At 45.3% G+C, this 21,263-nt stretch overlaps 1 protein-coding gene across 1 annotated transcript; it reads left to right on the forward strand.

Annotated features, from left to right (window-relative positions):
* Positions 1-54: 54 nt before the first annotated feature.
* On the forward strand, positions 55-20,946 carry LOC114363704 (netrin receptor DCC-like). The gene is made up of 18 exons (XM_028319503.1): positions 55-89; positions 1,581-1,602; positions 2,271-2,437; positions 3,242-3,363; positions 3,932-4,418; positions 5,021-5,141; positions 5,612-5,773; positions 7,000-7,215; positions 7,418-7,540; positions 8,195-8,462; positions 8,561-8,655; positions 9,808-9,928; positions 12,230-12,388; positions 13,968-14,155; positions 14,977-15,042; positions 16,933-17,086; positions 19,291-19,452; positions 20,807-20,946. Exons 1-18 carry the CDS (start codon positions 55-57, stop codon positions 20,944-20,946), a joined length of 2,808 nt encoding a protein of 935 aa, XP_028175304.1.
* The last annotated feature ends 317 nt before the right edge of the window (positions 20,947-21,263 follow it).

A 21,263-nucleotide genomic window follows, 5' to 3' on the forward strand; every position in this document is an offset into this window, starting at 1 on the left:
TAATTGTAATATCAATATTGTAATAATAGAAATAGAATACGTTTGGTTTGCAAAATGGTTTACGAAGAGAGATTTAATTATCAACTAGGGTAAACCGACATTCATTGGACAAAATAACCCTTGAATTTTCTTAAAGTGAATATTTCTTTTAAAAAAACGCCCTTTTATCTCCATCAGTCGGAATCTCTCAGTTGTTGAAATAGAAATGCTATTTTTAATTCAGTAACCTAACTGTCCAATAACTTTTTTAAGAGTCCAATGACTGGCAGTTTACCCTATTTACTTTTATTTAAACTACAAATTATATTCTTTAAGTTATTGAAAAAGTCTTCATTTTATATTTTATAACATCTTTTAAATACTTTGAAATTAATTGTATTAAATAACTAGCTTATGTTCATGTTCAGCAGTGGACGTCCTGTGGCTGAAATGATGATGATGATGATGATGAAATAACTAGCTTTCCGCCCGCGGTTTCGCTCGAGGTTTTCTCGGAAATTATTCGAATTTTTCTCGCCGTTCAACGAACATTGAAAAAAAAAAGAATTTGTAAAATTGGTCCAGGCGTTGTTGAGTTATGCGCTTACCATCACATTTTGCGATTCATTTTTTTAAAGACTAAACTATGTAAAATCCATATTTCTGTGGTAAAAGCTGTGCTAGAAGACGTCACGAGTAACGTAGGGGAACCTGTTGTACTTAGGNTTATAAGTTTTAAATTATACCTACTACACATTCTATTTTGATGAACTTTCATTTCATACTTTCTACCTTTCATTCCATTCCTTCCATTTCCATTTCCATTTAAGTAATAGAGGGCCTACACAGGCTCTGTGCTTAGGGCCTCGGATACTGTTAATCCGCCACTGCCTACACGCCCCTAGCCTGCCCGCCACTCTAGCCTAGATGTCCCCTAGCCTACACGTCCCCTACCTTAGACGACCCCTACCCTACACGCCTTCTAGCCTACACGTCCCCTAGCCTGCGTAATTCCTAGCCTATTCGCCCCCAGCCTACTTGCCCCCTGGCCTATCTACATACTAGCCTACAAGTGCCCTAGTCTACGTGCCCCTAGCCTACCTGCCCCCTAGCCTACGTGTCCTCTAGCATCCATGCCTCCAAGCCTACGTGTCCTCTAGCCTACACGCCCCTAGCCTGCCCGCCACTCTAGCCTAGATGTCCCCTAGCCTACACGTGCCCTACCTTAGACGACCCCTACCCTACACGCCTTCTAGCCTACACGCCCCTAGCCTGCCCGCCACTCTAGCCTAGATGTCCCCTAGCCTACACGTCCCCTACCTTAGACGACCCCTACCCTACACGCCTTCTAGCCTTCATGCCCCCTAGCCTGCGTAATTCCTAGCCTATTCGCCCCCAGCCTACGTACATGCTAGCCTACAAGTGCCCGGGCCCTAGCCTACGTGTCCTCTAGCCTCCATGCCTACGTGTCCTCTAACCTACACGCCCCCTAGCCGATCTATCCCCTAGCCTACATTTTTCCTAACCTACTGCACCTTAGCCTCCCTGCTCCCTAGCCATAAATTATTCACAAATCTGATAATCTTATGCCCATTTCGCAGACCTATTTCCGCGTGCAGCCGAGTCAGAACATCAGGAAATCAAGCCTCAATTATTGTCATTTTTTATGCACGACAAGGCTAGTATTTGACGCAATCGCATCTAGTGTTAGGTGAGATGCAGTCTAGGATGGAACATATCTGCCCTATTCTTGAAAAGACCCGGATTATAGTGTTCAGTAAAGACAGCATCAGGCAGCGAATTCTAATCCCTAGCTGTTCGCGTTACTCAGAAGTCGGTCAATGAGGGTTTTCGCGAATAAAAAATCCGCCAGATGGCAATACGTAGACGCGAGGTCCAAATGCTGCATGATAGGTGATTTTTGACATGACATTGACAGATATGTCAAAATCCACCAATCACGCAGCAGTCAGACCCCACATCCACGTCCCGCCATCTAGCGGATCTTTCATTCGCGAAAACCCTGATTGAACTAAAGCCTGGTCCGTGAGCACGTAGAATTTTGTCCAATGACCCTAAGCTACCCATCCTTATCGCTCGCGCGTAAATATTCCTGTCGCGACTGTGCGACGGGCGCCCGCAGTGAGTGTGCGAGCGCGACAGCAACATAATTACGCGCGAGCGATAAGGATGGGTAGCTTGGGGTTATTGGACAAAATTCTACGTGCTCACGGACCAGGCTTTACCTAGTTCAAGTTCAAACATTAATTCCTATATCTTTCTCTCTACAGACGTACCCCCGCGTGCAACTACCAGGCGGATCGGTAGTGTCTGCGCGCGCGCGTGGTTCCGCTACTTTAGCGTGCTCAGTGCGAGGACGGCCCGCGCCTGACGTCACGTGGCTCAAAGATGGCGAGCCGCTGTCGCTGAATAGACACGATATCACGCTGGTTGACGGGTGAGATTAAACAATTTAAAAAAATCACTGTATAGCTTACCAGAGGTTGGCAGACTGATTGAAGAATTTGAATATGTGCCTCTCATAATGTGGGGTTGGGGCTCTTAAGCTCTGGATTTTTTCAAATAATAACTTTTGACTTCTTCACCTCAAAAGGTTTCACCTCAAAAACAAGTTCGACTCGTAAACTATTTTTGATAAAACTCAACGTTCAACGTAACTGCTTAATATTGAGCGATGAATAACAAATTAGCTAGGTGTGAAGTCTTAACTAAACTTATAAACAGATGAATTTCTTTCACAAATGTTTATGTTTTAGGAAGTCGTTAAAACCAAATCACTATCCCTCTTTATCATAACTTTCCCTTAAAAGATTAATCCGAATCGTATAATCGCTTATCATCAACAGCCCTTTACAGTCCACTGCTAGACTATGAGCCTACTCCACTATAGTGGAGGGTTTTGCCATAATCTCCACGCTTTTCAGGCGGGTTGGAGATCGCAGTTTAAAAGAGTGATGTTTTTCAGAGAGCGCTGCTGCCCGTTCTCTGTTTGATGTGTAGTCCCTAAGTCGCCTCTTACGACACCCGCGGGAGGAGTAGGGGTTGGTGACAAATGTATTTTAATACATACGTATAGTCGCTTATATTGTTGGTATACCGTAATAAATAAAATAAAATAAAATAAAATAAACAGAAATAAGTAGAAGGTATGCTCGTAGGGTTTTCCATATAGCAGTGAATATCGTACTAAGTAGTCTCTAATTCACACGTTTCATACCTAACCAATCGATCTTCATTCCAGCACGTCGCTGCACATCCAAGGCGTGTTAGCGGTGGACGCGGGAATGTTCCAATGCGTCGCGACCTCTTCCCTTGGACAAGCGCAGGCCAGTCTCCGGCTCGTCGTGCTACCTCCTGATGACGGTAACTATGCTAAAGCCGGTCTGTGAGCACGTAGAATTTTGTCCAATGACCCCAAGCTACCCATCTTTATCGCTCGCGCGTAATTATATTGCTGTCGCGACTGTGCGACGGGCGCCCGCAGTGAGTGTGCGAGCGCGACAGCAACATAGTTACGCGCGAGCGATAAGGATGGGTAGCTTAGGGTCATTGCACAAAATTCTACGTGCTCACAGACCAGACTATATCTAGATTAAAGCTGCGTTGCACTTGCACCACCTTACTTTCACCGTTACTATAACCATAACCAGTGATTTTTGTATAGAGTGTGACAGACTTGTCGAAGTAACAGCTTGACACGTTCACTCGATGCGGTGTCGACCAAAGAAAAAGATATTAGATCATGATTCTCACTTGCTTTAACGTGTTCTAATCTTTCAGGATTTTTTTAAAACTCCAATTATATTGTTTTCGGTTTTTTTTTACCTAGTTTTTTACACTTTCGTTCAAGCTTTCAGTATTATTTTGCTTTTTATCATTTCTATTTATTTTAGTTCATCATTTTAGTTTTTTTTTCACCAATTATTTCCAGGTATCAATTCACCAAATTCCACAGCCGGGCTTATAAACAGCAAATCGTTCCTAAACTCCCTCGTGCCTACATCGATGACATCACCATCCCACACAAAACCCTCCTTTTCCAATTCCACCCAAGACATTTTCAATAGTTTGGTTTCCTCGGGGCACTGGGGGGACCAAAGTGCAGACCCTACGCCTGAAGACTTGGACTTCCTCGGAGAAACCTCATCAGCATTCACTTCTGGGCCTGAACTGGAATATGACTATAACTACGACGCAGATCAAACTGACGAAAACGATCTCGATTCCTTTCACGCTAACGAAGGATTGGACCTGGACCAGCTGCGGCACGCCAACGCGACTGTGATCTCTCCGCCGAAGAACTTAAAGGCGGTTATCGTGAAGCACCGATTCGTCACGCTTAGCTGGGAGGAGCCTGATACGAAGAATGAAGATATAAGCGGTTACGCCGTCATCTATAAAGTCAAAGGGAGTGAAAGGTAATATTTTATGAAAGTTAATATGATATTGGCTGTGGGTAATGTAGGACCAGATTTTATTTATTGAAATTCTTGGGGGGCTTTTGTCCAGCAGTTGACGTTATTTAATTGAAACGTTGGCAAATGCCCTGTTGTCGTGCTTTGTGAGCCGGTGTAGAATAATAATTTATTACTTCTTTGTGAAAGGCATATTTGAGAGACTGAGAACGAATGTGGCTTATGATTAGACACCAGCATTTATCTTTTATGATGTGATTACGACGACGCTACCGTGGCCTATTATTAAGAGATCTTTTTGGTATCGATGTAGATAACAGCTATAGTCTGGTCTGCGAGCACGTTAATTTTGTCCAATGACCTCAAGTTATCCATCCTTATCGCTCGCGCGTAATTATATTGCTGTCGCGACTGTGCGACGGGCGCCCGCAGTGAGTGTGCGAGCAGACCGGGCTTTAGATAGATAGCTAGTGTAGATATTCTCAGTTAGATAATGAATCAACCTGAATGATATTAATCTTTTTATCTGGTCCTTGTATGTGTATTTGCTCTTGGTTTGATTATAGATGAACCTAGTTATATTCATATTTGTCCGTGTTTCTCAGAGAGCGCGTGTCCCGCGGCGGCGCGCGGCACGAGATGAATGTAGCGGCGCTGCAGCCCAACACCACCTACACGTTTCAACTGCTGGCCTACACGCAGCACGCATTCTCGCCGCCCACCAAGGTAACATCCATAGAAGTTGTTCGCTTTTAAAAAAGTTCTAGAGAAAATTTAAAAGAAATTATGAAAAATTTATTTAGAAAGGTATACCAACCAACAGTACATAATGTATACTTACACTATTAAAAAATACACACATAGATTGTTCACATTTTTTAAACAATATAAAAAAATATTTTTAGAAGTTATCGCAATAAAATCATTATTTTACCATCGCGAGTTAAAATCATATAACTCCATCTAGTGGGAATCTTAACTGAGTGGCGTTAACAGAAGCGTATTTGCAGATGCGAGTATAAAGTTAAACAACTAAAAAGCTGATGGAGATACTAAAATACTTGTAAGACCTACGTGTAATACCCATGTTCGCAAAATAAATAATTTGATTTGACTTAATTTGAAGCGCATTGAAACTTCAATTTGCGAAGCTCTATAGTTAAGAAATTAACCTTAAACGGTTACTTGTTTTCTAGCCTCTAGAAATAACAACGCCGGAAGAGGAGCTCTCCCACGGCGCGGTGCGTGAACTCCGCGTAGAACCGGCGTCGCCGCACGCGCTGCGGGTCACGTGGGCGCCGCCGCCGCCGCCGCCCGCCGGCGCGCCGCCGGACAAGTACCAGATCACGTACACAGAGGTCAGTGCTGGAGGAGGTTCAAACGGAAGTATGTTGAGTCTTGAGGATGAATTAAATGAAATGTTGCGGACAGCCGCTCGGGCGGCAGAAATAAGAAAAACCTTCGGTTAAAATGAAGATATATTCCTGCAAAATATGCCCACAACGGCTATCAAAAAACATCAACTTCAATACTAAACAAAAGGTATCAAAAGTAATAAAAAAAGTATAAAAACATAGACAATATAAAAAGAGGTTGGTCCACCAATCGGTTCCCAACATCCTCTGATCTTCTTCAGAGACGTTTATTGAACCATGTTATCTCAACCACATAGAATGTTATAAAATCTAGTTACAGAAATTAGTTCAATTATTCTTACGGCCTTATTATGCTAATTGCATGCTAAGCGCAAACTCTGCTATTTTATATTGTAGACACTATTAATATTTTTTTATTGCACAAAACTTTATACATTTGCTATAGTAGTGACACATTTTAAAATGAAAGGGACACAGAGTAATTATACAGAGGTTTCCAAACTAGGCCAAGCCTCTATCTTGGAAAACCAATAAAAATTAAGTGTGTAACTTGCGGAGAAAAGGTAAACCAGTAAAACAATGCAATTTCTGGAGCAAAAGAAACATCATGAGTAGCCTAAAAACTGTACTGTTAAACAGTAAATAGCAATTTGTTACAAAACTATATTATGAATGGCTCTAGTGTCACAAGGGGACCTAGCTGGGATCACGAGAAATGTGATTGGGGTCATACAGTTTTGACTATGAAAGAAGGAGAAACCACTGTCACCCTAATTTTAGCGTCATCAGGGGTCAGTGCTCTTAGCTGACTGAGAGACTTGGTTGAGGTCCAGCGCGCACTTTAAGTGACTGGATAGAAGGCTTGAAATCATAGCATGAATGCTTCTAGTAGTCCTAGTGTCATAACGCTTTCACGAGGGAGGATCTGGCTAGAGCCGCGGGTAAGCAAGTATGAAGAAGTGAAGATTGAAGACTTAAGCAATTATTAGGGTCACACAATTTTGGTCATCTTCCTCATTAAGTAGAAGTACAACATTTTTGAAGTTTCTCAAGTGTTCTATACCCTCGTAAATAAAAAATCTCATCCACTTTTCTATTGTTGGCATCCAAAGATTTTTTTTTTAAATTTTTTTTTACAATACTTTATAATTAGTCATTTTATTTTGTCTAATCAAGTCAGTAGACCGTAACATAATGTCTCAACCCAGGTGGACAGCAACCGCGAACAAACCATGTGGGTGGACGCTCCTTCAGACCCGGCGGCGCCGGTCAACGCCACCCTCGCCGGCCTGCGCGCCGCCGCCGCCTACACCGTGCGCGTCGCGGCCGCCGGCGGCGCGCCGACCGAGAGGCAAGCCCGGACGCCCAGTGCCGCGCCCGCCGCGCCGCCCGCCGGACTTACTGCTGTGCCTACCGGGGCTACGGTCAGTAGACACGTCCACAGATACAGCCGCGTATACACTAGAGGCTGCCTCGTCCCGAACTACACAATATGGCTCGACTCGCGACGACGAATTTACCTCAAGACGCGATGTGCCGAGATTGAGCCACGCCCATTTAAGCATATTCAAACACTGTACACATGGGCCCGCCGCTTCCCCCTTTAACCTCACTGCTGTCTACCAGTGCTACGCTCAACACACACATTCATATACTTTCAACGAAGCTAGGGCGGACACTCTAAACACTATCGTGGATATGTGCGCCGCGCCGCCCGCCGACCTTAACGCTGTGCCTACTGGGGCTACGGTGAGTATAGCCACGCCCACTCAAGCATATTCAAGCACATGTCACCACCCTCCCTCTAACCTTAACACACACAGAGTCACAAGCATATTAGAACACAAATGTACACATGAGCGTGCCGTGCCCCTCTAAGGACGAGCTTAGGGCGTAAAAAATACATACTTAACACTACAGCCGGCTGTGTGTACTGGGGCTACGGTGAGTAGATAGCCACGCCCACTTAAGCATATTCAAACACTACACATGCGCCCCCCTCGCTCCTCTAAGGACGAGCTTAGGGCGTTAAAAATACACACTTAACACACACTGCCAGCCTTACGGCTGTGCCTACTGGGGCTACGGTCAGTAGACACGTCCACAGATACAGCTGCGTATACACTAGAGGCTGCCGGCGACGAACTTACCTCAGGGTCCGGCGTGCCGCAGATTGAGGTTCATTGGCTCTCGGTCGCCGCTCGGCCCGAGGCTGCCTCTAGTGGATACGCAGCCTACCAATTGCCCGAGAGGGGCTCTGGAGAAGCGGTAGTAATTTTTTACAATAAGTGTAAACTGCTTATTTTGAGACTAGATGGCGCTGGTTTAAAAAATATGAAACAACCTCAAAAAACAGATTCGAAGACGTAAAACAAGAAAACTAAAGGTCCATCTTCATTCCAGTCGATCCTAGTCCGCTGGGAAGCGCCACCGGCCAAGACGCACCACGGAGCGCTAACCGGCTACAAGATTCGCTACCGGGCCGTCGCCGCCGACTCCGCCGCGCCGACTGCCCGCCGGAAGGCCGACTCGCTCACCACGCCCGCCGACGCCCGGCGCGCCGAGCTGAGGGCGCTGCAGACCGCCACCACCTACCAGGTGAGGCTCGTGTCTCACAGGACCCACCGCAAGCCTCACAGGCTCCAAGCTGCGCTACCGGCCGGCCGGGCTGGCAGGCTGTAGCATAAATAACCCCACAGCTGTAACCTAATAGGCCCCGCAGCAGTAGCATAATAGGCCCCACAGCAGGTCCCTAAATAGGTCCCACAGCTGTNACTGCCCGCCGCAAGGCCGACTCGCTCACCACGCCCGCCGACGCCCGGCGCGCCGAGCTGAGGGCGCTGCAGACCGCCACCACCTACCAGGTGAGGCTCGTGTCTCACAGGACCCACCGCAAGCCTCACAGGCTCCAAGCTGCGCTACCGGCCGGCCGGGCTGGCAGGCTGTAGCATAAATAACCCCACAGCTGTAACCTAATAGGCCCCGCAGCAGTAGCATAATAGGCCCCACAGCAGGTCCCTAAATAGGTCCCACAGCTGTAGCAGAATAGGCCCCACAGCTGTAGCAGAATAGGCCCCACAGCAGTAGCATAATAGGCCCCACAGCAGTAGCATAATAGGCCCCCCAGGTGTAGCATAATAGGCCCCACATCAGTAGCATAATAGGCCCCACAGCTGTAGCATAATAGACCCCACAGCTGTAGCATAATGGGCCCCACAGCTGTAGCATAATAGGCCCCACAGTAGGTCCCATAGCTATAGCAAAATACACCACAGCTGTGTCATGATTACATCACATAACCGTAGGATTTCTGGTCAACTATCTGTGCCCCACAGCTTATGATCGCAGTCTGTGGAGGAACACTATAAATGTGGTAAAGCCTGGTCCGTGAGCACGTAGAATTTTGTCCAATGACCCCAAGCTAACCATCCTTATCGCTCGCGCGTAATTATGTTGCTGTCGCGCTCGCACACTCACTGCGGGCGCGCGTCGCACAGTCGCGGTAGGGTAGCTTGGGGTCATTGGACAAAATCTACGTGCTCACGGACCAGGCTTTAGCGATTTTCATCAGTGACGGGCCGAGGAAGAAGATCTGTGCCCCGCGGTGTTACCCACGCCTATGTGTGAATCCAGGGTGTCAGTTAACTCCACACCAAATTAAAATCTGTTTCGATCACGTCAATAGGGATGTTTCCTGGGTAAAAAAGCAAGAGTTTTAATTAGTCCGTCAGTTAGCTTATCAAAAACTACTCGACACGTATTTTCCACTTTTTCAAACTAATGAAAATGTAAAGAGATAAAGCGTGCCAAAGTTCTAAAGAAAAGGCCCGTGACGTCAGTGAGTGCGTAAAAGTGCAACACTTTGTGACGTCGCGCGGAACTTCAACGCACTATAACTTTGTAATTATTTGTTTGATGGAGAATTAAAAATATACGTGTCCAATATTTTTTTATACTAAAATTGACGGACTAAAAAAATGATTGTAGGAAACTAGCCTATTCTGGTTTCCCCGCAGATCCGCGTGTGCGCCATCAACGTGAACGGCTCGGGCCCGTTCAGCGAGTGGGTGACGGCCACCACGCAGCGCCAGGAGCTCGACGAGACCCGCGTGCCGCCGCAGCCGCCGCCGCTCACCAGTAACTTCATTTATTGTTTATTTTAGGTTAAAAAAAATAATATGAACTTAAAAAAATACGAATACGAAAGCCACTGATGGAGTCATAAGAAGGCTTAAAGTCGGAGAGCAGTGGCTGGTCCGCTATATCTTGCCACATTGTTGCCCTTGCAACCTATGTTCGCTGTTGTCCACTATAACTTGGTCCCCGTTCTGTAGCGCGCGCGGGCCGCGACTGGATCTCGGTGTGGTCAGTGGTGGGCAGAGAGCAGCGACTGATCCGCTACACCTTGCCCCGCTTGCAACCCAATGTTGACTGCTGTCCATTCTGACTTGCTTTCCATTCTTCAGCACGCGGACAGCGACCAGATCTGCGTATGGTAGGTGGCAGGCAGTGGCTGTACTATGATTGTTGTCCACTGTAACCTGCTCCCCGTTCTGTAGCGCGCGCGGACCGCGACTGGATGTCCGTGTGTCGGTCGGAGAGCAGTGGCTATTCCATGACAGTTGTCCACTATAAGTTGACCCCTGGTTGGAAGCGCGCGCGGGCCGCGACCGGATCTCGGTGTGGTGGGCGGAGAGCAGTGGCTGAACCGCTTTACCTTGCCTCCCTTTCAGCCAATGTTCAGTATTGTCCACTATAACTTGGTCTAGCGCGCGCGGGTCGCGACTGGATCTCTTTGTGTCAGACGGAGAGCAGCGGCTCTTCTATGATTGTTGTACATTATAACTTGACCTCCGTTCCCTAGCGCGCGCGAGCCGCGGCTGGATCTCTTTATGGTGGACGGAGAGCACCGGCTAATCCGCTTTATCTTGCCTCCCTTTCAGCCAATCTTCATTATTGTCAACTGTAACGTGGTCTCCGTTCCCTAGCACGCGTGGGCTCCGACTGGATCTCTTTGTTTCGGGCGAATATAGAATATAGTATACCTTGTACCCAATGTTGTCCACTATAACTTGGTCCCCGTTCTGTAGCGCGCGCGGGCCGCGACTGGATCTTTTTGTGTCGGGCGGAGAGTAGCGGCTGTTCTATGACTGTTGTCCACTGTAACTTGACTTCCGGTTGGCAGCGCGCGCGGGCGGTGACCCGGATCTCGGTGTGGTGGGCGGAGAGTAGTGGCTGTTCCATGATTGTTGTCCTTCACTGTTGTCCACTATAACTTGGTCCCCGTTCTGTAGCGCGCGCGGGCCGCGACTGGATCTTTTTGTGTAGTGCGAAGAGTAGTGGCTGTTCCATGATTGTTATCCTTCACTGTTGTCCACTATAACTTGACCTCAATTTCCTAGCGCGCGCGGGCCGCGACTGGATCTCGGTGTGGTGGGCGGAGAGTAGCGGCTGTTCTATGACTGTTGTCCACTATAAGTTGACCTTCGTTCCCCAGCGCGCGCGTGCTGCGACTGGATCTCTGTGTCGGGCGGAGAGAAGTAGGTTCTATCATTGTTGTCCATTATAACTTGCTCTCCGTTCGCACCCAATGCCTGCTGTTTTCCACTATAACCTGGTCTCTGTCTCCCAGCGCTCGCGGGCCGCGACTGGTTCTCTTTATGGTGGGTAGAGAGCTGAGGGCTGAGAGAGCAGAGGGCTGCAAGGGAGGCAAGATACAGCGGATCAGCTCCGATATATCTTGCCTCTCTTGCAGCCAATGTTATTATTGTCCACTTTAACTTGCTCTTTGTTCTGTAGCGCGCGCGGGCCGCAACTGGATCTCCTTGTAGCGGCTGCTCTATGATTGTTGTCCACTGTAACTTGACCTCCGTTCTGTAGCGCGCGCGGGCCGCGACTGGATCTCGGTGTGGTGGGCTGAGAGCACCGGCTAATCCGCTTTACCTTGCCTCCCTTTCAGCCAATGTTCACTATTGTCCACTATAACTTGGTCTAGCGCGCGCGGGCCGCGACTGGATCTCTTTGTGTCAGACGGAGAGCAGCGGCTGTTTCATAATTTTTGTCCGTGACGTGGTGTCCGTTCTCTAGCGCGCGCGGTATTGTGGGCGAAGGGCGGCGGCAACTGAACCATTATACCTTATATCCCTTACCCAATGTTCATTGTTGTCCACTTTAACTTGACCTCCTTTCTGATCGACTGGATCTCCGTGTGGTGGGCGGAGAGCAGCGGCTGCTCCATGATTGTTGTTCGCAATGTCTACTATAAGTTGACCTCCGTTCCATAGCGCGCGCGGGCCGCGACTGGATCTCGGTGTGGTGGGCGGAGGGCGGCTGGTGGCTGGCTGGGCGCGCAACTGTAGCACTAGTGCCCACTGTAGCCTGGTCCTTGTATCCCTTGTACCCAATGTTGTCCACTATAACTTGGTCCCCGTTCTGTAGCGCGCGCGGGCCGCGACTGGATCTCTGTGTGGTGGGCGGAGGGCGGCGGCGGCGGCGTGGCGGTCCGCGGCTGGTGGCTGGGCTGGGGCGCGGGCGTGCCCGACGACCACTCGCGCGAGTTGCCGGCGCATCTACACTCCCACGTCATACGGGGACTCGGTGAGAAAGAAAGAAAAGAGAGCAAATAATTTTATTTTGGCAACAACAGATTCAGGCAACAAAGGCACAACACTATACTAGACAGAGGCAGTGAAAGAATTACTTCGCTAGCACGAAAAGTTTTCGAGATATAACTACTTTTATTACATTTTTTGTGCGAAAATGTACTAAAGCCCGGTCTGTGAGCACGTAGAATTTTGTCCAATGAACCCAAGCTACCCATCCTTATCGCTCGCGCGTAATTATGTTGCTGTCGCGCTCGCAAATTCACTGCGAGCGCCCGTCGCACAGTCGTGACAGCAATATAATTACGCGCGAGCGATAAAAATGGGTAGCTTGGGGTCATTGGACAAAATTCTACGTGCTCACAGACCGGGCTTTAGACAAATGCATTGGTGAAAGAATTACTTCGCTAGCACGATCAGTTTTCGAGATATCACTACTTTTATTTCATTTTATGTGTGAAAGCGTTAGATTTTCCAAAAACATGTCATGTTATGCGTCACTTCATATTTAAATGATTTGTAAAAACGCTTCACATTACTATTTCAAAGCAATTTTGTTTACACAACACGCCATAAACTTCTTTGAACTGGTCCAAATGACGCGTTTTTCTCGCATGATATTTACTAGAGTCATCTAGAGGTTCATAAAATTTATCCACACGCAATCGATTCGAAACGCGCTAAAGCCCGGTCTGTGAGCACGTAGAATTTGGTCCAATGACCCCTAGCTACCCATCCTTATCGCTCGCGCGTAATTATATTGCTGTCGCGACTGTGCGACGGGCGCCCGCAGTGAGTGTGCGAGCGCGACAGCAAGGTAATTACGCGCGAGCGATAAGGATAGTAACTTGGGGTCATTGGACAAAATGTGTTCTGTGCTCACAGACCAGACAATAGACAGATGCTTTGGTGAAAGAATTACTTCGATAGCACGAAAACTTTTCGAGATATCATAACTTTTATTACATTTTTTGTGCGAAAATGTACTAAAGCCCGGTCTGTGAGCACGTAGAATTTTGTCCAATGAACCCAAGCTACCCATCCTTATCGCTCGCGCGTAATTATGTTGCTGTCGCGCTCGCATACTCACTGCGAGCGCCCGTTGCACAGTCGCGACCACACACCATGAGTATGCGAGCGCGACAGCAACATAATTACGCGCGAGCGATAATGATGGGTAGCTTGGGGTCATTGGACAAAATGTGTTCTGTGCTCACAGACCAGACTATAAACAGATGCTTTGGTGAAAGAATTACTTCGCTAGCACGAAAAGTTTTCGAGATATCACTACTACATTTTTTGTGTGAAAACGTCCGATTTTCCCAAAAACAAATAATACGGTGCGATTGGTCGACCCAAGCTGAAGCTGCGGAAGCGAGCATGGCATGCCGGGTATATGTTACGCCAGAGCGGAAGGACCGCACTTCCCGCAGCGCCGGAGATAAGGCAATCCTAATGCTTGCTTGCATTAAATTGTTATATACCTCAGATTGTTACTAACCAAACTATGGACTGCTTTTGTCTGATAATAAATTATTTTTATTTTATTTTTATTACTTATTTACTCCTCACAGAATCCAACGCGGAATACGTGATCTCTCTCCGCGGCAGCAACGCGCTAGGCCTGGGGCCAGCGGTGTACGCGACCGTACGCACGCGCGCGCCGCCCGAGGGGCAGGACGAGGACGACGACGAGGCGGACGACGAGGACGAGGACGACGAGCCCGACCCGCCCGACCTGCTGCCGCCTGTGGGACTCAAGGTGCGTGCTCTCTAAGGCCGGGCCGGCGGTGTAGCGACCGTGCGCCGCCCGAGGACAGACGAGGACGACGAGCCCGACCCGCCCGACCTGCTGCCGCCTGTGGGACTCAAGGTGCGTGGTCTCTAGGGCCCTATAGCTGACATAGCCGGATAGATTAGCTAGCACAGTGTTTTTCAACCTGTGGGTCGCGACCCCATGGGGGGTCGCGAAGCCTCTATAGGGGGGTCGCGAGAGGTCGTAAAAACTACATCAGTAAAAAAAACAGTAAAGGTTTAAAGCTAGATCTATTCGAAATCTAATTATGCAAATGCATAAATGTTGTATAGACTAAAGAATTTGGTGCCTACAACATCTTCGTAAAAGGCATGAAAAAAAGCGATCGGTCGGGGGGTCGCAAAAATTTTTTTCATGCTAGGGGGGGTCGCGTCATGAAAAAGGTTGAAAAATACTGCGCTAGCAGAAGTGACAATAGGCAGGGTACATAGTCCGCACGTACGAAATGACGGCGGATGGGGCAGCACGGTTCTGGAGTCGAGGTCACGTACCGGAAAATATAGTGTGGGACGACTCATAAAGGTAGCAGAAAGGCGCTCACTCATCACAAATCTTATCGATGATTTTAAACAACAAATGTATTGGCTTATCGCGTAAAATTGATAGAAGCTTTTTGCGGTGCCCATCCTTTGCCTACAGGTGTCTATTTGTATCGAAATCTATAACATTTTTATCACAAGTATCTATTGTCTTGTCTCCCAAGAGATTATCCCACACAAATTCAAATGCTCGAGGGTACGGAGATAATAATACAATTTTTGTTACAGGTGATAATGTTGAGTGGAACTACAGCTGTTGTGTACTGGACGGACCCCACATTACCTAAAGGACAGGTAAGGTTTTTAAATATCACGACCCGACGACTCGACTTTACGACTTAAATTAAGTACTAAACTCAATTTGAAACTATAAGATGACTTGACACTATTAGACTCGACTTAACGCTACTGGGTTCGACTTGACAGTACCTACTAGACTATACTCGGTACTTGACATTACTAGATTCAACTCGACGTTACTGGGTACGACCCATTGAGTTATAATGTACTACGTAGTAAGGGAGAGTCCGCTAATTTGGACCAGTTTTTTTCAATCCCATTTTACACATAGTTTTCTTTTGTTTTTGCTAATGTCCATGGTATATAATAAAAGATACATTATTCAACTTACTATTTCCTAAGTATTAATTAATATGATTGTTGTATATTTAGCACAAATCAACAAAGTACGAGTTCAGAGCTTCGGTCCAATTTAGCCAACCGGTTCGATAATTTGTACCACAGGGTTACTAAATTGGATTTCAATAAATTTCAAGCCTTTAAAAAAACTATCGCAAAATATTATACGATACATTCTTAACAAATTAGGAAACGAAGAGGAACAGTAGTTAATAACATAGACAATCCATATTGTTTTACACGTTATCACGGTTTTGAGTACAAGTTTTGTAATTCCAATTATCGTAACGCACACTTGTACCTAATCTACTTTGCCAGTCTTTTGCTTTCATTTATTGTTAGTCAAACATAACTACGCTATTATAACTTCAAAATATAATTTACTAAAAAAAATTTCAAAATCCGTTGGTAAAGTTCCATACAACTTGATGTGGTACAATTTAGCCGACTAGGCGATAGTGCTTTTAAAAAATCGGTAAAAAATATAGCTTATAAATACCGAAAAATGTTTCAAATAATTGTAATCCACACTAATTTACGCTTCTAAATAATATATTAGAAACACCCTGTGATTAAATTTAACAAAATTACAATCCAAACATGTATTGTCAAAAGTTACTTGAAAACAATGAAAAAATACTTTTCAAAATAAAACACACGTGTTTGTTGTCACGGCAAAAACCACATGGCCGATATTAATTGATTTTAGTTGTGTATCACTGAGTGTTGCAATTACAGACATTCAATAAATACTTTATGAAATATGAGGGTGGTACAATTTACCCGGCGGTACAATATACCGAACTCTCCCCTAATATTACTTCAATGGTACGACCAGGCCTGTTCATCTCCGCGAGTTTACATCGAAAACAAAACACGCACAATGGCCCACCTATAGGATACTATTCGACAAGGCCTCACATACGAGCGAACATTGACTCACGCACGCGTATTCTTGTGTATGATGGAAGAAAATAAAGAAAACGGTGTACTAAATACTGTGCAGTATTTAACTGCCTAAATAATAATAAAAACATAGAATGTATTTTTATAAGTTGCCTCAAGACACTGAGAGGTAAGTAATATATTATTCATGATAAGTAGTTAATATTATTCATGATAATTCATGCTAAATCATGTATTTCCTCCGCCATTTTCCGCAGTTTGGCACCTCACGTCACATCATTTTACCGAAGTCAGCCCTATAGCTTCGGCGCAGTGCCGATCTCTGACGTTTGTCAACAAAATGGTGCTTGACTCTTGAGACAGGCTAAATTACACCATATTGTTAATGACATTGAGCATACATTTTTTTAAATACCTTCGCGAAGTAAAACTTTTGTACGTAGTAGGTACTTATTATTATTCTGTGGTACGACCTGCAACTAAACTAAACTAACTTGACACTTTAATCCATAGGTCCATGTTTTGGGTCTATGTCTATATGTAAGAACTTTTATATACCAACATTGGAGCAATAAAGAATTTGAAACATATCCTTAACATAACATTACCCCCGCTTACGTTCTCTTGCGTCCCCCACAGACGGCGACGGACGGGCGCCGCTACGTGGTCCGCTGGGCGGCGGCGGGCGCGGGCGCGGGCCGCGCGCGCACCTACAACGCGTCCGACCTCAACTGCATGCTCGACGACCTGCGGCCTAATACGCACTACGAGTTCGCCGTCAAGCTCATCAAAGGTGAGCTCTTAAACCTTCGTACAGTAGTACACAATTAATAAGGCTCACCGATGTACCTGCGCAGAAGACGAATTTAAGTAGCGCGGGAAATGCTATTGACCAATCGGGATACTCCACGCACGGCGCGTCTTCTTCCTGTGCCGGTATTGGTCCGCGCCGCGTGTCATGTTTGCGCGCGCGGTGACAAATGTTAGTCAGCCGCCATACTCTAGAGTGCGTAGACGTGTTGCAGACAAAAGTACACTTAGTGGCAAAAAAGTGTTATATTTTTGTGAGCCTCCAATCTCCGTACATCTACACATTCACAGTTCATTCATAGATTCAGCATTCACTCTTCTCACATTCGGAAATTCAAATATTTATTTGCCATTTAGTAGAGTACAGTATATTAAAGATGTTATGATAAATAAAATAAAGTGCATTATCGTAATTCGCTACAATTATAATATGTATGGATGTTTGGATGTCTGGATGTTTGTTACTCTTTCACGCAAAAACTACTGAACGGATTTTGATGAAACTTTATAGTATTATTGTTTATAACCCAGAATAACATATAGGCTATAATTTATGACAATCTATGACAAACTAAATTTCACGCGGGTGAAACCGCGGGCAAAAGCTAGTAAATAAATAAATACATATTAGACGTGTACATTGCTCCGATCGATCCCAAAGTATGTAGCAAAAGCACTTGTGTTATGGAATTCGGGAACAACGACGGGTACCGCAAGTGTATTTATAATTTGTTTTTTAAGAAGTCTATTTATTTATTTAAATACTCTATTAAACTTTTTTGGCAAAAAGATAAATATTTTATTCCCCGTACTTCCGTTAGAATTGGCCTGCAGTGTAAATATGAAATGGGCGGGGCTTGCGCAAGTGCGACGGGGAACATAATCGGAAAATTTTTGTCCTTGTCTGCGTGGCCGAAGATTCACGACGCGCCTTATAAAATGTGTACTACTGTACTGCCTTAATAATAGGAGGCTAATGTGTGTCAATATGTTTGTGAAACTTTATTCTTTGTAATTACGACTGTCCATTACAATATTCACTTTTAAATATTCGGACATATTTTTGGTGTACCGAATTTGTGCAAAGACAACGAATAATTTTTCACGTTGTTAAAATATTACATAAGTTGGAAGTCTCATGTTTTGTGAGTTGCCTGACACATACAATAACTCAAATGAATCTCCAGAAATACTCATTTTCAATCTAATGATAAAATCGAACTGGGACAGCAGAAGTGAACTGCGAAACCTTTGGATATTTATTTTATTTATGTTCACCGAGTCAAAGAATCCTACTATCCTACTATAATTTATTTATTTATTTGATGTCTGGATGTCTGGATGTTTGTTACTCTTTTACGCAAAAAGTACTGAACGGATTTTGTTGAAAATTTACAGTATTATTGTTTGTAACCCAGATTAACATATCCCAACTAATATTATAAATGCGAAAGTAACTCTGTCTGTCTGTCTGTCTGTCTGTCTGTCTGTTACGCTTTCCCGCTTAAACCTCGCAACCGATTTTGATGAAATTTGGCATAGAGATAGTTTGAGTCCCGGGAAAGAACATAGGATAGTTTTTATCCCGGTTTTTGAAACAGGGACGCGCGAGATAAAGTTTTTCTGTGACAGACAAAATTCCACGCGGGTGAAGCCGCGGGCGGAAAGCTAGTAGACTATAATTTATGCCGATTTGTGACACTAAATTTCACGCGGGTGAAGCCGCGGGCAAAAGCTAGTTTTGTATAATTATTGAAGCGTCCTCTCTAATCATAGTCTTGGTTCCATAGTTATTTTGTACTTGCATCGAATAAATACTTTTCTTTCTTTCTTTCTTTCTTTCTTTCATAGCTGACAGTCTATTTAAGAATGCTGCTTGTTTTAAAACTGTGCTGATGTTTAAGTCAATTTAAATCACTATGTCCTCTTTGGCATCAACATGAATCCACTGAACTATCTGAGGACAGATTTAGCATATTTCAAGTCTTTCCAAATCTCCCAGACCTCTCTAAAGCCTACGCGTAATTATATTGCTGTCGCGACTGTGCGACGCGCGCCCGCAGTGAGTGTGCGAGCGCGACAGCAACATAATTACGCGCGAGCGATAAGGATGCGTAGCTTGGGGTCATTGGACAAAATTCTACGTACTCACGGACCAGGCTTTACACTCTACAATTTTCCCCACAGGCGGGCGCGAGTCGCAGTGGTCGATGATCGTGTCCAACACAACACTAGAAGCGGTCCCGTCGTCTCCACCGCGGGACCTGCGCGTGTCGGCCGCCGCGCCGCCCGCGCGCGCCGTCGAGCTCGCCTGGGCGCCGCCCGCCCGCCCCAACGGAATCATCACCGGTCGGTATCTTCTTCACCTCAAATAAAGTCTGTTCGCCGAGAGTTGATAAAAAAAATTAAATATCAGATGTTCTAAACTCATTATAAATTGCGGCCCGCTAATTATTTTTGTCGATATAATGAAAAAGTTGGTAGATTATCAATATTATCTCTTTTAAATTTACGGGAATTTTTCCGGTTAGGGCATACGTGGGGATAGGGATCCAACACGTGGCGTCCATGTGTTGGATAAAAAGTATTTAATTATTATCAAGTGGCTTATAGTGTATCCCAATGTTGGGCAAAGCCCTACCCACTGTCATACCATTCATTTCGGTCTTATGTAAAATAAATCTATTCCGTTTCACACATTGCGGCCCGTCGGCCCGGGCGTTTGACGACAGCTGCGTGGCTCGTAGCATGGTACTCAGTGCGCGTTGTGACAAACGACGCCCGCCATACAGAATGCGATAATTAAGCGACTGTCGCTGTTGCAAGACATTTCTTAATATTTATCAACTCTCGGCGAACAGACTTTAGTTTAGTCCGACACGACGCTAGAAGCAGTCCCGCCGCGCCGCCCGCGCGCGCCGTCGAGCTCGCCTGGGCGCCGCCCGCCCGCCCCAACGGAATCATCACTGGTAGGTGTCGCTCCACAAGTAATGTAAACTCTCCACAACAAGTCACAGATATTTTGAAAATTATAAATAACTTAATAATAGTTACAGATATGACTTGTGGTTCATGGTTGTGAACTGAATAGATGCGAGTCCTAGATGAGAAAATATTTTTTCACTTATTTAAAAAAAAACATTTCAATTCAAGCCACCACACATGTAAAGCTCATTCGTCTTCGTGAGTTGCAAGAACTATAATACAAATTGACCTATCTCTATTTGAAATTTAATCGGTTCGAAGGACCATATGGTCAGGAAATACGGTCTTCTTTTTTTTTATGTGACAAGAGGTAAACGAGCAGACGGATCACCTGATGATAAGTCTGGACTCTGGTGTATGTAAATGAAAATACGTCTATCTTTTTTATTTTAATAATATGAAACAAACGTCTTTCATACACATGACTATTTTGCTTGAAAATATTTATTTATTTAAAACTTATATGCACATAGAACGGTGTACATAAGGCGGACTTAATGCCTTTGGGCATTTTCTGCCAGTCAACCTTAGGGCCAAACTGAGAATAAAGTAGGCGGTATAGAATTAATACGAATTTAGAAAAAAAAATAATTACATAAATAACATATGAATACATACATAGACACATACATATATAATAATATGGTCCTTCGAGCCGGATAAAAGGCAAAACATTTAATTTTAATTAACTAGTGATGTCATCTACTCTGTCCCGCAGGCTACGTAGTGATGTACGCAGTGGCCCGCGGCGGCGGCGCCGAGGAGTGGACGGCGGTCAGCGTGGCGGGGACCGCCGGGCGCGCGCGCGTGGAGCGGCTGCGGCCGCGCACCGCCTNCCCTTATAAAAGCTACTTATAAATTGTTACTACTGATCTAAAATTGTAACTTCTTCTTTTATTTTGTAAAATGTATTCTTAATGCTTGCTATGCCCTTGCAGGGTGCATGTGATGCGCTGCCCTACCATTCACCAACTATCAAACCACATGTAATGCAATGCAATAAATGATTTGATTTGATTTGATTTGAAAGCTATTCCTCGTATTATTCCTAATATTTACAGGAACATAATATAAAAACGTGCGTCTATTTTTTCTTTAATTCATGAGTTAATCAGAAATCATGTGACAGAGTCAAAATACGCACGTCAAACATCGTCGTCACGAGGCGAGTCGAA

The sequence above is a fragment of the Ostrinia furnacalis genome, unplaced genomic scaffold (genome assembly GCF_004193835.3).
Source record: "Ostrinia furnacalis isolate ACB-3 unplaced genomic scaffold, ASM419383v2 OfSCF7237, whole genome shotgun sequence".
Taxonomy (NCBI): Eukaryota; Metazoa; Arthropoda; class Insecta; order Lepidoptera; family Crambidae; genus Ostrinia; species Ostrinia furnacalis.